Genomic DNA, 18,155 nt, shown 5'->3' with positions numbered 1-18,155 from the left:
AATCCATGCTGAGACATGTGCTTCAGAAACAATACAACGCAACCCATTTCAACGTCCTTCAACCCTCACAAAAACCATACTGTAGAGACTCGGCCAGTCTCTTCTGGTAAAAACATCTTCCAATGACCATCCACTGGTTCCAATCCCCCCCCCACTACATTCCAAAGCTCCAATTTACAGTTCAGTTCCAAAGTTCTGATATGACATTCAAATGGTTCCAACAGTCCAGAGTTCCAACTCCCAAAACCTCTGTTTCTCCAGTGCATTTTTAGATATTCTACTTCCCTGGTTGTCTGTTTCCAATTCTTCATTCCAATGATCTGGTTTCTTCCCGTCCTTCCCCTGAGCTTTCAGCAGTAGATCCGGGCCTGTATTCATAGACCGTCTCATAATAGGAGTACTGATCTAGGGTCACGTCCCCCATTGTCTATGTAACCTTGTTCATAATGCTCTAAAAGGACAAACTGACACAAGACCTGTCTTAGTCCTCCTCCTCCCCTCCATGGCCGTTCATGACCTGGCCGGACTCCCAGCGCTGCAGGAGAGGAGTCTTCAGTCTGGGGGTCCGTGGGCTCTGGAGGCCCTGGAAAGAAGAGAAGGTGAAAAGGAGAGTGAGGGAGACAAGTGTGTGTGTGAGAGAGAGAGAGAGAGAGAGAGAGAGAGAGAGAGAAGAGAGAGAGAGAGAGAGAGAGAGAGAGAGAGAGAGAGAGAGAGAGAGAGAGAGAGAGAGAGAGAGAGAGAGAGAGAGAGAGAGAGAGAGAGAGAGAGAGAGAGAGAAATATGAGAGAAGCAGACAACGCGAAAGAGAGTAGAAAGTGAAAAGAGAAAAAAAAAGAGAAGGGGACATCGAGAAAGAGTAGAGGAGATTTATAATGACGGGGAATAGAGAGTAGAGGAAGTTATAATAGAGAGTAGAGGAAGTTATAATAGAGAATAGAGGGAGTTATAGTAGAGAGTAGGGGGAGTTATAATAGAGGGAGTTATAGTAGAGAGTAGAGGGAGTTATAATAGATAATAGAGGGAGTTATAATAGAGAGTAGAGGGAGTTATAATAGAGGGAATTATAATAGAGAGTAGAGGGAGTTATAATAGAGGGAATTATAATAGAGAGTAGAGGGAGTTATAATAGAGGGAGTTATAATAGAGGGAGTTATAATAGAGAGTAGAGGAAGTTATAATAGAGAGTAGAGGGAGTTATAATAGAGAGTAGGGGGAGTTATAATAGAGGGAGTTATAATAGAGAGTAGAGGGAGTTATAATAGAGGGAATTATAATAGAGAGTAGAGGGAGTTATAATAGAGGGAGTTATAATAGAGGGAGTTATAATAGAGAGTAGAGGAAGTTATAATAGAGAATAGAGGGAGTTATAATAGAGAGTAGGGGGAGTTATAATAGAGGGAGTTATAATAGAGAGTAGAGGGAGTTATAATAGAGGGAATTATAATAGAGAGTAGAGGGAGTTATAATAGAGAGTAGAGGGAGTTATAATAGAGAGTAGAGGGAGTTATAATAGAGAGTAGAGGGAGTTATAATAGAGGGAATTATAATAGAGAGTAGAGGGAGTTATAATAGAGAGTAGAGGGAGTTATAATAGAGGGAGTTATAATAGAGAGAAGAGGGAGTTATAATAGAGAGTAGAGGAAGTTATAATAGAGAGTAGAGGGAGTTATAATAGAGAGTAGAGGGAGTTATAATAGAGAGTAGAGGGAGTTATAATAGAGAGTAGAGGGAGTTATAATAGAGAGTAGAGGGAGTTATAATAGAGGGAGTTATAATAGAGAGTAGAGGAAGTTATAATAGAGGGAGTTATAATAGAGAGTAGAGGGAGTTATAATAGAGGGAGTTATAATAGAGAGTAGAGGGAGTTATAATAGAGAGTAGAGGAATTTATAATAGAGAGTATAGGGAGTTATAGTAGAGAGTAGAGGGAGTTTTAATAGAGAGTAGAGAAGTTAGAAAAGAGGGGATGATGAAAAAGGATGATTTGAGGTCATCTCATGGATCAACATCGTTGCTTTGTAAACAACAGGTGTAGACTAACAGTGAAATTCTTACTTATGGGTCCTTTTCCAACAATGCAGTTAAAGATAAAGCTAAAAAATAAACATCTAATTAAAATGTGAATCTATTAGACCGTAATCCATAACCATGTTATGCTATTTTCAGGGCTCTGCTCTAAGTTGACAAGCATCGCTATCTTTCTCCCTCCATCCGTTACTATTGAATCTTTCTTATCAGTAGTCTGTGTAGATAAACACTGTAGATAATGTAGCAGGCAGAATGACTGTAGCCTGGTCCCAGATCCCTTTGTGCTTTCTTGCCAATTGAACCCCTTTGATCATTGTCAGCACAAACTGATCTTGGACCAGGCTAAAGGGACTGCATGGGGCTCAGTCTAGGGAACAGTGCTTCTAGCTGTCAGACTAGTTTACAATTATGTCAGATTTATAAAGTTGCAGTCAGCCGATGCTAATCTTGTAGTCACTTCAGCTTCAGAGAGATGTGTAACCCAAGAGATCAACTGTGGAGAAACTCAGGAGGGACTCTCTCTTTCTCTCCACTTTCATTCTGTCTCTCTTTTGCTCTTTCTCTCTCTCTCTCGCGCTCTTTCCGTACCCAAACTCTATTCACATTTCTAATCCACTGCACTCTCTCTCTCCTTCCCTCTCTCCCCCTTCTCTCTCTTATCTCAATTGATTAAGGAAGCTCCTTATACGATCAGATGTGGTGTTATTAGCTCTGAGGGCTGAATTCACTGAGAAAATGCCACCAATGGAAAATGTACACGTGATCTGGTGCTACAGTATATATGGAACCAGACTGGGTTAAATGTTGAGTCTAATGTAGAGATAGTGTCCTGGTGTTTATGTATGAAGTAGAGAGAGGACATGGTGTTTATGTATGAAGTAGAGAGAGGACATGGTTGTTTATGTATGAAGTAGAGAGAGGACATGGTTGTTTATGTATGAAGTATATATGGAGACCATGAGAGGACAAGTGAGTTGTTGGTATGTATGAAGTAGAGAGAGGACATGGTTGTTTATGTATGAAGTATGGAGAGGACATGGTTGTTTATGTATGAAGTATAGAGAGGACATGGTTGTTTATGTATGAAGTAGAGGTTGTTTAGAGAAGTAGAGAGAGGACATGGTTGTTTATGTATGAAGTATGGAGAGGACATGGTTGTTTATGTATGAAGTATAGAGAGGACATGGTTGTTTATGTATGAAGTAGAGAGAGGACATGGTTGTTTATGTATGAAGAGGACATGGTTGTTTATGTATGAAGTATAGAGAGGACATGGTGTTTATGTATGAAGTATAGAGAGGACATGGTTGTTTATGTATGAAGTATAGAGAGGACATGGTTGTTATGTATGAAGTATAGAGAGGACATGGTTGTTTATGTATGAAGTATGGAGAGGACATGGTTGTTTATGTATGAAGTATAGAGAGGACATGGTTGTTTATGTATGAAGTATGAGTATTGTTTATGTATGAGGACATGGTTGTTTATGTATGAAGTATGGAGAGGACATGGTTGTTTATGTATGAAGTATAGAGAGGACATGGTTGTTTATGTATGAAGTAGAGAGAGGACATGGTTGTTTATGTATGAAGTAGAGAGAGGACATGGTTGTTTATGTATGAAGTAGAGAGAGGACATGGTTGTTTATGTATGAAGAGGACATGGTTGTTTATGTATGAAGTATAGAGAGGACATGGTTGTTTGTGTATGAAGTATGGAGAGGACATGGTTGTTTATGTATGAAGTAGAGAGAGGACATGGTTGTTTATGAGAGAGAGGACATGGTTGTTTATGTATGAAGTAGAGAGAGGACATGGTTGTTTATGTATGAAGTATAGAGAGGACATGGTTGTTTATGTATGAAGTAGAGAGAGGACATGGTTGTTTATGTATGAAGTAGGAGAGGACATGGACATGGTTGTTTATGTATGAAGTAGAGAGAGGACATGGTTGTTTATGTATGAAATATGGAGAGGACATGGTTGTTTATGTATGAAGTAGAGAGAGGACATGGTTGTTATGTATGAAGTATGGAGAGGACATGGTTGTTTATGTATGAAGTATAGAGAGGACATGGGTGTTTATGTATGAAGTATAGAGAGGACATGGTTGTTATGTATGAAGTATAGAGAGGACATGGTTGTTTATGTATGAAGTAGAGAGAGGACATGGTTGTTATGTATGAAGTATAGAGAGGACATGGTTGTTTATGTATGAAGTAGAGAGAGGACATGGTTGTTTATGTATGAAGTAGAGAGAGGACATGGTTGTTTATGTATGAAGTATGGAGAGGACATGGTTGTTTATGTATGAAGTAGAGAGAGGACATGGTTGTTATGTATGAAGTATAGAGAGGACATGGTTGTTTATGTATGAAGTATAGAGAGGACATGGTGTTTATGTATGAAGTAGAGAGAGGACATGGTTGTTTATGTATGAAGTATAGAGAGGACATGGTGTTTATGTATGAAGTATAGAGAGGACATGGTTGTTATGTATGAAGTGGTTGTTTATGTATGAAGTAGGACATGGTTGTTTATGTATGAAGTAGAGAGAGGACATGTATGAAGTAGAGAGAGGACATGGTTGTTTATGTATGAAGTATGGAGAAGGACATGGTTGTTTATGTATGAAGTAGAGATGGACATGGTTGTTGTTTATGTATGAAGTAGAGAGAGGACATGGTTGTTTATGTATGAAGTAGAGGTTGTTTAGGTTGTTTATGTATGAAGTATGGAGAGGACATGGTTGTTTATGTATGAAGTAGGATGTATGAAGTATGAGAGAGGTTGTTATGTATGAAGTAGAGAGAGGACATGGTTGTTTATGTATGAAGTAGAGAGAGGTTGTTATGTATGAAGTATGGAGAGGGACATGGTTGTTTATGTATGAAGTAGAGAGAGGTTGTTTATGTATGAAGTAGAGAGAGGACATGGTTGTTTATGTATGAAGTAGAGAGAGGACATGGTTGTTTATGTATGAAGTATGTAGAGAGGACATGGTTGTTTATGTATGAAGTAGAGAGAGGACATGGTTGTTATGTATGAAGTATAGAGAGGACATGGTTGTTTATGTATGAAGTAGAGAGAGGACATGGTTGTTTATGTGTAGAGAGAGGACATAGAGAGGACATGGTTGTTTATGAAGTATAGAGAGGACATGGTTGTTTATGTATGAAGTAGAGAGAGGACATGGTTGTTTATGTATGAAGTATAGAGAGGACATGGTTGTTTATGTATGAAGTATAGAGAGGACATGGTGTTTATGTATGAAGTAGAGAGAGGACATGGTTGTTTATGTATGAAGTATAGAGAGGACATGGTTGTTTATGTATGAAGTAGAGAGAGGACATGGTTGTTATGTATGAAGTATAGAAAGGACATGGTGTTTATGTATGAAGTAGAGAGAGGACATGGTTGTTTATGTATGAAGTATAGAGAGGACATGGTTGTTTATGTATGAAGTATGGAGAGGACACCACTAAACTCTTAGAAAAAAAGCTAATATCTAGATCCTAAAAGGGATCTTCAGCTGTCCCCATAGGAGAACCCTTTGAATAACCCGTTTTGTTTCCAGGTAGAACACTTTTTGGTTTCACAGAGGGTTCTACATGGAACCCAAAATGGTTCTCCTTTGGGGACAGCCGAAGAACCCTTTTGGAACCCTTTTTTCTAAGACTGTAAAAGCAGCCACAAAGTCAAAATCATGAAAACAAATGTTTATTTTTTTCTTAATTTAAAGTTCGGGATAAGGTTAGCAGTGTGGTTAACATTAGGGATAAGGTTAGCAGTGGGGTTAAAGTTAGGGATAAGGTTAGCAGTGTGGTTAACATTAGGGATAAGGTTAGCAGTGTGGTTAAAGTTAGGGATAAGGTTAGCAGTGTGGTTAACATTAGGGATAAGGTTAGCAGTGTGGTTAAAGTTAGGGATAAGGTTAGCAGTGTGGTTAAAGTTAGGGATAAGGTTAGCAGGGTGGTTAAAGTTAGGGATAAGGTTAGCAGTGTGGTTAAAGTTCGGGGTAAGGTTAGCAGGGTGGTTAAAGTTCGGGATAAGGTTAGCAGTGTGGTTAAAGTTCGGGATAAGGTTAGCAATATGGTTAAAGTTAGGGATAGGGTTAGCAGTGTGGTTAAAGATAGGGATAAGGTTAGCAGTGTGGTTAAAGTTGGGGATAAGGTTAGCAGTGTGGTTAAAGTTAGGGATTAGGTTAGCAGTGTGGTTAAAGTTCGGGATAAGGTTAGCAGTGTGGTTAAAGTTAGGGATAAGGTTAGCAGTGTGGTTAACAATAGGGATAAGGTTAGCAGTGTGGTTAACATTAGGGATAAGGTTAGCAGTGTGGTTAAAGTTAGGGATAAGGTTAGCAGGGTGGTTAAAGTTAGGGATAAGGTTAGCAGTGTGGTTAAAGTTCGGGGTAAGGTTAGCAGGGTGGTTAAAGTTTGGGATAAGGTTAGCAGTGTGGTTAAAGTTCGGGGTAAGGTTAGCAGGGTGGTTAAAGTTCGGGATAAGGTTAGCAGTGTGGTTAAAGTTCAGGATAAGGTTAGCAATGTGGTTAAAGTTCGGGATAAGGTTAGCAGTGTGGTTAAAGATAGGGATAAGGTTAGCAGTGTGGTTAAAGTTGGGGATAAGATTAGCAGTGTGGTTAAAGTTAGGGATAAGGTTAGCAGTGTGGTTAAAGTTTGGGATAAGGTTAGCAGTGTGGTTAAAGTTAGGGATAAGGTTAGCAGTGTGGTTAACATTAGGGATAAGGTTAGCAGTGTGGTTACAGTTAGGGATAAGGTTAGCAGTGTGGTTAAAGTTCGGGATAAGGTTAGCAGTGTGGTTAAAGTTCGGGATAAGGTTAGCAATGTGGTTAAAGTTAGGGATAGGGTTAGCAGTGTTAAAGTTTGGGATAAGGTTAGCAGTGTGGTTAAAGATAGGGATAAGGTTAGCAGTGTGGTTAAAGTTGGGGATAAGGTTAGCAGTGTGGTTAAAATTTGGGATAAGGTTAGCAGTGTGGTTAAAGTTCGGGATAAGGTTAGCAGTGTGGTTAAAGATAGGGATAAGGTTAGCAGTGTGGTTAAAGTTCGGGATAAGGTTAGCAATGTGGTTAAAATTAGGGATAAGGTTAGCAGTGTGGTTAAAGTCCGGGATAAGGTTAGCAGTGTGGTTAAAGATAGGGGTAAGGTTGGGGTTAGGTTTAAAATACAATTTGAAGAAGAAATAGGCACTTTGTGGCTGTGATAACTAGTGGCGACCGTATGTTAAGGGCAGGTGGTTTTACTGACCTTGTGACTTAACCAGGAAATCAACTTTGAGCCCCCAGTGTTTCGTCCGGTGCTGAGAGCGCTCGTCAAAGTGTACGATTAAGCCCCGACCTTTTACCTACTCAGGAAAACTCCTGGGCCTATGTAGATTACGTTTGGTGGGGGAAGGATATAACATACCTCTGATTGGCTATCCGGATACTCATCTGTCTGTGTTGGAGGCCACATGCCCAGCTTCCCAAGAGACTGTCGTGCTGGAGAGAGTGGGAGGAGGAGAGGAAACTATGGTTACATAATGATCTATAATTTACAATAAAACTAGAATTGCTCAGACACGGAGTCACAGAGGACACTTGTTGTATTAGAACACCCTAACCCTGGCGTCCCTCTATTCAGTACTGTACCCAGATCAGCCTGTCCCTGTCTGTCTGGCAGCTACTGTGGGCCTACCTCTGACAAAACACGCCCAGCTTGCCTTGGCACAGCACATCGTAATAATACTGGCACTAATTATTACTGTGATAACAGCTTTATTTGAAAAGCATTTTTCATACTGGTCACATCACTAAGCACTTTGAATGATTTCCAAGGGCGATTTATGCCCTGAAATGTATAACCATTAGATTGTATTAGCTCATTACATATTCAGTCATGTTAAACATTCCCTTAGTGTCTACTAACTCCCAGAATCTAAAGTTGCCTCACAAGCATATATTCTAGGCTGGGTTCTACAATTCATCTCGGAAAAGATTTTCTAAAGCACTTTGTGTTTTGCTGACACAATGAAGGGTCAAGACATGAGTCAGTGATTTTCACTTTCATATATTTTCACTCACTTTTTGATCTGACAGTTAATTGTACAGATCCCAACTTTAGTTTAATCAGTTACCCAGTAGTGTATCATTCAGCCTGTTGGCAAAGGTTGCTTACCAAACAGCACCCACCCTATTCCGTGCACTACTTTGGCACCCTATTCCCTATTTAGTGCACTACTTTTGACCAGAGCCCTGGTCAACAGTAGTGCGCTATTTAGGGAATAGGGTACAATTTGGGATGCACACAAAGACTGTGATCTCTGGAGCAGAACTATTGATGACAGTGAGAATGTTGTATTAGATGTTTGATGATGTAGCACTACCTGACCCAATGGGAGATGAAATAATATCCTCACTGAACTATTACATTGTCTTTTCATCATCTCTCCTGACACACCCCCCCCCCCCCCCCCCCCCCTCCACACACACACACACACACACACACACACACACACACACACACACACACACACGGAAACAATTGAACACACACACTATACACTAACCTGTTGCAGAGGCTGTCCGCGATGAGGGGGTAACAGATAGTTCAGGGGTCGCCAGTCCGTTCTGTAGTAGTAGAGGTGGAGGAGGAGAAGTGGGACTCTGTACCTCCCTACTGGCTGGCCTCCCCCCTCCTCCTCCTCCTCCTCCTCCCCCGTACAGACTGCTCCTCTGCCACCGCAGCTCCTTCTCTCTCTCCCTGGCTTCCCGGATATCCTGCTCCACCTTGTCCTGAGACACCGATGAGGAGCGCAGCTTGAAGAAGGGGTTTTCCTTTGGAACCTCCTCTTCCTCCTCCTCCTCCTCCTGATCCATCCTCCCTCCATCCTCATCCCTCCAAAAAACCCTTCTCTCTTCTCCGCTGAGTGCACTGGTTGAGGAGTATATAGAAGCGGAGTCGACCACGGTGAGGCCCTGTGTCTCGGTGAGCGTGCCCGTACTGTGGGAGTGCCTGAGGGGCTTGGAGATGTGGTGGACGTGGGCCGGAGCGGGGAGAACCAGGTGGTGGTGGTTATCCAGGATGATGATCTGGCCCCCGGCGCTCTCGGAGAGAGTGGGGCCCCGGGGGACAGGGGCCTTATGAGGGGTGTAGGTGATGCCTTTAGGTGTTCCGGAGGGGCTCTGGTTCTGGGTCTGGGACATCAGCTCCAGGCTACTACGTCTTCTCTCCCCGAACGAGCCTCCGACAAAGGACACAGATGAAGCGTCGTTCCCCTGGATCTCCAGGGTGGAGAGGTCACTCGCCGAAGCCCAGGAGGGTGCCTTGCTCTGGAACAATATCATCGAGGACGTCTCCTTGGGCTCCTGGAAAGCTTCGAATAACTTCTTCCTTTCCTTGAGCTGGCGTACTGTCCCCTTGTCATAGGAACCTCTAACTTTCCCTAGTCGAACCAGGACCTGTTCCCTCTGGGTCTCTACACTGATCTCCTTCTGCATCTTCTTCCCCGCAAACAGACGGTCCTTCCCCCCCTGGCTCTTGTCCGACTTGGAAGGCAGGGTCTCAGTCAAGACTGACTTCCTTAGGGGGATGTCCACATATTCCTGGGTGGGCGGCTTGTTGTGGAGGCCCCTGGATCTCCTGAGGGACTGCTCACGCTGCACTGCCCGACGGATCTCCCTCTCGATGGGGGTCTCGTCAGCCGGAGGCGAGGTGAGGGTGAGGGTGGAGGTGGTGGTTTGGAGCTCCACAGTACTACCAGGGGAGAAGTCGGCAGATACGCCGCTGTCACTCTGGCTGTCATCGAACAAGTCCCCTCCCAACTTCATCTTGGAAGCTTTGCTGTGACTGTCTCTCGACATCAACAACCCAGGGTTTGTCCTCTTTTCTTCGCTCCGTTTCTCTTTTTTCTTCCTGTCTGCCTCGCCCGCTGCGCCAAGTCCACTCGCTCTCTGCCTTCTCTCTCCACCTGTTTGCCTGTTGTCTCCCTCCCTCTTTCCCACCTTTCTCTCTCCACCCGCCTGCTCTTTCACTACAACACAGCCAGAGCCAAGGAGATCTGCCTTGACCTGATTAGCTGGCTCCTTGGCAACTGTCGCCAGGGGCGGAGCCAGAGTTGCTCCCTTGAACACCTGTTGTGCTGCCACTTCCTGGTTACTATGATGCGTCAGGGCAGCAGTGACATTTCGTAACAACTGCTCCCCCTGCTGTTTGTCTGGTGTAACTACACCCGGGAGCTGAGCCAGGTCTACTAGGTGGCTACAAGAGGAGGATCTAGAGGAGGTGGATTGCTCAGGCTGAGGGAGTTTGCCTCTGGTACTGTCCAGCCTAATCCACTGCCTCCGGGCTGAGCTGATGTCTAAAGGCTTGGAGTCAACACTCTGGTTCTCCTCTCCATCACCGGCAAGAGCTGATTCAGGATTTTCTGGGGACTCAGAGAATATGTCATCGGAACTCTCTCTTTTTAGTGGAGAGTGGGTGGTAGTGCTAGTTTCAGCAGCCTTCATAGTATCATGGTTGTTATTGTCTGACATTGTCTTCTCTCTGTCACCTCTGATTGGGCACTCACTAACCTCTTGCTTGTCAGCTACCTGCACTGATGGGGTGCTACTGCTAGTTTCAACAGGACCCCCTTCTACAGAAGCCTTCTCAGTAGCACACACCGTCTCTGACAGCCCCTGCTCAAATTCACTACTAGCTGGACGCTCTGTATTCAACTGCAACCGCACAGCGCCATTTTCCATCATCTCAACAGACTGAAACTCCTCTACTTTGTCTTCCTTGGCACCATCTTCTTCTTCTTTGTCTTCCTCCACAACGTCATCAAGGTGAGATCTCGAAGGCCACTCCTGGCTACCCTGGCTGTCAGATGACAACATTTCCTCCTCTACAGGGTTAGTGATCACCTCCACCTTACCATCACTGATACAGTCAATGGTCTCCTCTTCTTCTTCTTCCTCCTCCAATGGATATGGCTGGGTCTCTGGAGCGCCCTCTGCAGGTGAGGCTTGGCCAGTACAGGCAAGAGGCGACCGAAAAGCAACAGCATCTTCCTCCTTCTCACAGTGATTGTCATCTATCATTTTAAGGTCTAGTTCCAATTCACTATCACCCACCTGGATTCTACTACTAGGCACCTGATTTACCCCAGAAAGTGCCTCCTGCTCCATTTTAGGAACCACTTCTGCCATTTTGTTTGTTGAGTCTGTAAGGTTCTCACTTGAGGGAGACACTTGAGGTCTAGGCTTTGGAGCATCTGGAGATTCCGACCCCAGGTCTTCTGACTTTGCCCTGGGTGCCTGTTTGACCGACGGGTGAGGAGGAGGGGTAGTGTCCTGGGCCAGAGTGGGGTCCATTTCGCCCTCCTCCATCCCCCAAACCTCGCTGGCCCACTCGTCCAATGAGTCGGCTGAGCTCTGTCGGTTGGCCACCGGCTCCATTGTTGCCATGATGAGACGGGTAGACTGCCAATTGGCTGGCTCTGTTGACTTGAAACAACAGTCTGGACTAGAACAGTTTATAACAGTCAGTCTTCAGCAGGTCGGTCTGGGAGAAAGAGGACAGAGAGGAAATGGAACGATTAGCGGAGCTGAACAAAAAACAAACCTGGCGTGGAAACCCATTTTCAGACCAATTTTCAGATCCATTTTCTGTCCTCTAGGCTACAAACGCATAAAGTCAAATATTGTTGTATTATGTCATTCATACTGTATTCCCATACTCCTTACTGTTTGACACACCATTCACTCTGTGTTGTAAAGCTAAATGGTTTATACACCTGTTATAATGCCAACCAGTTGTTGTTGTTAATGCATTGCAGAATGGTTATGGTATTGTATTGCATTGTGTTAGTCTTTGGCAATGAGGTAAAAATGACTAATACTAACACGATTCTCCTCCTCTGCAGTAGCCTGACGACTCAAACTGAATTCTTCCGCTGTTCTGTAGTTCGCTACGTACTTCAGTGAGGAGAAGAAACGTTCATGGGCGTGGCGCTCGGTTGGAGCAATATGGTTGGGTAGCCAGGCAACCTCTGCAGTGTAACTTGGAAAGTTTTCTGCTGAGTGGGTCAATCTTTAATGTGCTTAACCACCTCAGAGCCAGAGGCTCAGCAATGCTCTCTCTCACACACATGCATGCGAGTGTTGTACACCAGCTGAGTGAGCAGAACAATGGGTCTGTACTTTGTCCTCATTATTGCCATGGCACCCATGGCACCTCTCTCTCTCTCCCTTTCAAACAACTTGAATAGGTTCATTTACACTCCAAAACAGTCTCACTTTCCAATTTATCACTTAAGCCCCAAAACCATTATAGTATATTTTTCTCCCCATTCTTACTTTAATCAACACTTTCTCTCTAGCATCTCATTTATCCCCCTTCTCTCTCACAGTCACACTTTCTCTCTAGCATCTCATTTATCCCCCTTCTCTCTCCCACAGTCACACTTTCTCTCTAGCATCTCATTTATCCCCTTTTTCTCCCAGTCACACTTTCTCTCTAGCATCTCATTTATCCCCCTTCTCTCTCCCAGTCACACTTTCTCTCTAGCATCTCATTTATCCTCCTTCTCTCTCCCAGTCACACTTACTCTCTAGCATCTCATTTATCCCCCTTCTCTCTCCCACAGTCACACTTTCTCTCTAGCATCTCATTTATCCCCCTTCTCTCTCCAACAGTCACACTTTCTCTCTAGCATCTTATTTATCCCCTTTTTCTCACAGTCACACTTTCTCTCTAGACATCTTATTTATCCCCTTTTTCTCACAGTCACACTTTCTCTCTAGCATCTCATTTACCCCCCTTCTCTCTCACAGTCACACTTTCTCTCTAGACATCTCATGTATCCCCCTTCTCTCTCACAGTCACACTTTCTCTCAAGCATCTCATTTATCCCCCTTCTCTCCCACAGTCACACTTTCTCTCTAGCTATCTAATTTATCCCCATTCTCTCTCACAGTCACACTTTCTATCTAGCTATCTAATTTATCCCCCTTCTCTCACAGTCACACTTTCTCTCTAGACATCTCATTTACCCCCCTTGTCTCTCACAGTCACACTTTCTCTCAAGCATCTCATTTATCCCCCTTCTCTCCCACAGTCACACTTTCTCTCTAGCTATCTCTAGCCTCCCCCTTCTCTCTCTTCCTGGTTACTCAGGTCCCCAGTTTCTAACACCAGACAGAAAAAAAAGATTCTGCATCCATCCTCCCTGCTTCCCCTCCCTGCTAAACCATTCACAGTGTGATTCACAGTACTGTGGCTTTTAACACGCACAGACACACACACGCACACACACAGACGCACGCAAGCACACACACACACAGTGCCCTGGGTTTTGGCACGCGCTGTAAGGAATCATTAGCAGAGGCATGTGGGACAGAACAGAGAGGACTGGGGGTGAACCAATGGGATGAACAGTAGATCTGGGACAGTACGACAGTGTGCAGCAGTCCTGGCCTGGGATACTGCACGTTACATTCAGAAAACAATGCCATGTCCTGACCTGGACGTGATTACATTCACATAACAATGCCCTGTTAGAGCGGACAAGCCTGGACCCCTTCACTATGAATGGAGGAACATGGGATAGGACATGGGGTGATGGGTTTATAACTGGCCATAGGGGCCTGCCCTGCAGGCTATTTATTGGTTCACCCCCTGCCCTGCAGGCTATTCATTGGTTCACCTCCTGCCCTGCAGGCTATTCATTGGTGGGAAAATGTTGTGGATAGAGCTAGAATATCAAGATTGGACATGCACCTTTTTACAGATAAATGATATTGTGACAGACAAGGCTGTCCCCTCTAACCACTACATTTCTATCTTCAAAGTAGATCATACTTTTTACAACATATAAGAATATTGGAAACGTGCAAGTCAACCACAAAGGTAGTGTGCATTGGGACGCAGCCTGACTTGGATTTCAACAGTGAATACATTTCAAATTGATATGTAACTGGGTGTTCCTCCACTTGAGAAAATAACAGGTCCTTGGGCTACGAAAGAGGAGGGACACACACACACATGAAAATGATGTTTCGCCACAGTAGGGAGGAGTAAACATTTAACTATTGTGAGAAAGAAAGCTCCTTAAATCCCTATTTAGGAACACACACACAGACAGACGGTCTTGTTTAACTAACCTTGTGGGGACACACAATTGATTCCCATTCAAAATCCTATTTTCCCTAAACCCTGACTTGAACTTTAACCCCAAAACCTAACCTGAACACTAATTCTTGCCTTAACCCTAAACGGCTAGAATTAGCCTTTTTTGTTGTGGGGACTGACAAAATGTTCCCAGTTGGTCAGATGTTTTTTTGTTTACTCTTCGTGTGAGGGAGCTCTAGCAGGGCAGACATTTGACAAACTGACTTGTTGGAAAGGTGGAATCCTATGACGGTGCCATCTTTAACGTCACTGAGCTCTTCAGTAAGGCCATTCTACTCCCAATGTTTGTCTATGGAGATTGCATGGCGGTGTGCTCGATTTTACACAACTGTCAGCAACGGGTGTGACTGAACTAGCCGAATTCACTAATTCAAAAGGGGTGTCCACATACTTTTGCATATATAGTGTATTTTACAGGGAGCACAAAGCTAACCACCAATGGGACTGTCCCAGGATATTCCCATGTGCCGTGAGGTAACAGGGAGTTGGGAAGACGCAGATCAGTGGGATATAATATAATAGGCTAATATCTCTCCTCATTAGCAACGAGGCTAAACTTGATCAAAGGAGCTTCAGGAAATGTGATCATCATTAAATATACATTTCCCACAGGGGGTATTGCATATAAACTTCATATTTTCTTTTATGGCTGGCAATTATTTGATATGGACAACTAGTGGTATGTAAAATATGTTTTCCATGTAATAAACATTGAATAAAGACATTAAACCAACAGCATATTACAAATGAGATCTGTAACAGGAATTTATAATCTGATAAAGCTAACCTTCTCACAACAAGGAGGACTACACTGTACCAGTACCATGGTTACATACAGTGCATGGCACACACTGGGACATCACTTTAAAGGAGCCCCTCAATACCTAGTAAGTTTATGGTACCTACCTGTTGATGTGGTATCGTCTGTGCTGGTGACGACGCCACTGGGCTGGAACGTTTCTGATCTACAGGGGACCTTCTTATTCTTGTTGTGGAATTTGGGACGTCGATCCTATAGGTACGTCATGTCTAATCAGAACCAAGTACCCAAGTAGGACCAAGTACCCAATAGTTCTGAAAGTAGGTTACTCTCTCCCTGGCCCTGTCCACGTCCGTACTCACACCCACATTTCCCCCCTTGCTTGTGCACGCCCACATCTGCAGAAACCCTCTCTCACTCACAAATGACAAATTGTTCACTGTTCCATCCAGTTTAATCTGAGAATTAACTGTATGAGCACTTTAATGCATGGACAAATGAGGTTATGCCAAATTATACAAAAGTAATCCAATTATAAAATACTTTTCTTTCCTATTGTGCATAGAGTCCTAATGACGTCCCGACATTCCCGCTGGATCCCACTGTCTCTGTGAATTAGCTTCAGCTCTGGGACATTAAATCAGTCTGTGAACGTAATTACATCTGTTAAAGAAGACAGAATAATATGACAAATCCTGCATCTTTTTTTTCCAAAATTCTACAGGTCATCGACAAACAGTAAACACAGAAATGTTGGATTACAAAACAGATGACAGAAAACGTGTCTCTACATCGGTCTCACGGCCCCCACTCTCTGATCGAGCTTCGTCTTCTCCTCCTCCTCCTCAGTGTTTCCAGGGGAGCTGATAGGAACCACAGAGGGCATTCCCCGGCTCCATCACAACTGGCGGCGGCAGCCCCATACACTCCACCTGTTTCCGGAACTCTTCCAACTCCTCTTCCTCCACCTCTCTCCCACCCTCCGTCTTCCTCAGCAGGTACAGGTCCGTAGACTCCCTCCTCCTGGAGCTCACCTCCCACCTAAAAAAATAATTATACTTTACTGTTGTACTTTGCTTTCTTGTACTCACACCAGCACTTGTTTTTCTTCCTGGCACTGGTTTAGCTGATAGAGCAGGCGTATTCAACTCTTACCCTACGAGATCCAGAGCCTGCTGGTTCTTCTGTTCTACCTGATAATTCATTTCACCCACCTGGTGTCCCAAGTCTAAATCAGTCCCGGTCCAGAGTTGAGTTTGAGGGTGATAGAGGCTATCCACTGGGCACACACTGGTTGAATCAATGTTGTTTCCACGTCATTTCAGTGAAATGACTTCTGTGCCCAGTGGGTGTTTTGAAGAACGGTTCACTTGCAGTGATTGTACTGCAGTATGTGGTTGTTTCTACCTACCTGACCTGAGTTGAATAGCCTACACCAGTGTTTCTCAACTCCAGTCCTAATCTACCCCCAACAGTACACATTCTTGCTTTAACCCTGGGCAACCACACCTGACTCAACTTGTCAAGGCCTTGGTGATTAGTTGACTAGTAGAATCAGGTGTGTTTTGTGTGGATCTCCAACAGAAACGTGGGTACACCTGGACCAGAGTTGAAAAACACTGGAATACCCCCGAACAGTAAGTTGTTCTGGATAAGAGTGTCTGCTAAAATGGCTCAAATGTACAATTCTATAAATGACTAACTTCATCACCAGACAGTCTGGGCAGGAGGTCTCCAGGAAGACCCCAGTGAGGTTGAATCGGCCCCCCACGTCGAACTGGAAGGTGCTGTTGTCGTTGATGAGTGAGATATTGTAGGTTAGAGACTCGCATCGGCTGCCGAAGCGGTTAGTCTGGGTGTAGTGGACGGTTGTGGTGGTGTTGGAGTTCTGGGTGGTGTTGGGGGTGGAGGGTGAAAACTCCATGGTGATGCCGTCTCTGGTCTGTGAGAGAGATGAGATGTGATTATTATTCGTTTTCATACAGAAACCACTATAGAAACAATCCATACAACATACACAATTGTCACAGAACAATTACCGGTACAATGAATGTGGAAAGGCAGGTGAAATGTAGCCTAGATGACAAGTGTGCTAAAAATCTATTTAAAGGGGGCAATCTGCAGATGTTACATCCATTTTTGGACTTAAACATTTATGATATGTACCCATTGATTCTTGAAGAATAGAACTTATAAATGCCTCATGAGCTTAGTTCAACTGTCATACCCCATACAGAACCCCAGATATAAGATTGTTATAATCCAATGTTTTGTAAACATTGTAAATGCCTCAAAACATGCTTAAAACTATAATTGTGATATCTTGGATGGCCAGTCCTTGCTTCCATAACTCACATTTTTCCAGGCCTATCCCTTGTTTTAACTTTGGACCAGGGTCCGCATAGGACTCTAGGGAATAGGGTGCCACATAGTGGATAGGGTGCTACCTTGAGACTCTCCAGGGATGCAGGGTGGCTCAGGCTGCCTGCGACGAGGGCCCATTTCCTCAAGAGCTGCTGGTCTAGTCGTGGTGGATCCATGGGCTTAAGGAGGTCCTCACAGGCTAGAGCTGCAGCAGGAGCTGATTGGCTAAAAGACAGGAAGTACAGGAGAGTCGTGGCACATAGAGCGAACATGGCTTCAGTGTCTAGGTCTCACTATATCTATGCACCAGTATATCTATCTACTGTGGGTCCATCTATAGCTATAGAATATACGATATGTATCACTATATCTATCTTATATATTTATATGTATCACTATACCTACAGCATCTATCTACTGTATGTCTATGTGTCATTGATGTGTCTGTGTGTATGGACCACTGGTACTGGGATAGAGGGGTCCAGTCTTATAGCTCTGCTATGGTACAATGTTCTTCAATGTCAGAAAGTTCCACAGTTGCAGAGTACCAGTAAACTGGCACTTTTCCAAGGCAATTCCAAGGTTGTGAAATAAAAATGATATTTTTTGTTAATCTATGTTCTGTGCTTATCTGGTGAAAAGTTGCATGCTTTTATCTGAGACATTATTCCATAGTGTCAAACATGAAACAATCCATGAGACTCATTTACGTCTAGTGTTCTCTTAACTCTTCTAGTGTTCTCCTAACTCTTCTAGTGTTCTCCAAACTCTTCTAGTGTTCTCCAAACTCTTCTAGTGTTCTCCAAACTCTTCTAGTGTTCTCCAAACTCTTCTAGT

General features: G+C 43.8%; 1 protein-coding gene and 1 long non-coding RNA gene across 3 annotated transcripts; both read right to left on the bottom strand.

The window, feature by feature from the left end:
* Positions 1-238: 238 nt before the first annotated feature.
* Positions 239-8,701, bottom strand: LOC139423781 (uncharacterized). Its single transcript, XR_011635878.1, has 3 exons — positions 8,589-8,701; positions 7,448-7,521; positions 239-583 (listed from the first exon to the last, which is right to left on the bottom strand). It is a non-coding gene; the product is annotated as an uncharacterized lncRNA (long non-coding RNA).
* A 6,696-nt stretch (positions 8,702-15,397) lies between these two features.
* Positions 15,398-17,771, bottom strand: LOC139423780 (uncharacterized). 2 transcript variants are annotated; one of them, XM_071175413.1, is made up of 4 exons: positions 17,724-17,771; positions 17,402-17,543; positions 16,658-16,896; positions 15,398-15,995 (listed from the first exon to the last, which is right to left on the bottom strand). In XM_071175413.1, the coding sequence occupies exons 1-4, from the start codon at positions 17,726-17,728 to the stop codon at positions 15,800-15,802; spliced, it is 582 nt and encodes a 193-aa protein (XP_071031514.1). In that variant the 5' UTR covers positions 17,729-17,771; the 3' UTR covers positions 15,398-15,799. The 2 variants fall into 2 exon arrangements, with proteins under 2 accessions (XP_071031514.1, XP_071031513.1); XM_071175412.1 differs by lacking the exon at positions 17,724-17,771 and having other exon boundaries at positions 17,402-17,643.
* Between the last annotated feature and the right edge of the window lie 384 nt (positions 17,772-18,155).

The sequence above is a fragment of the Oncorhynchus clarkii genome, chromosome 13, assembly GCF_045791955.1.
Source record: "Oncorhynchus clarkii lewisi isolate Uvic-CL-2024 chromosome 13, UVic_Ocla_1.0, whole genome shotgun sequence".
Taxonomy (NCBI): domain Eukaryota; kingdom Metazoa; phylum Chordata; class Actinopteri; order Salmoniformes; family Salmonidae; genus Oncorhynchus; species Oncorhynchus clarkii.
This window is presented reverse-complemented; position numbering and strand designations above follow the sequence as displayed.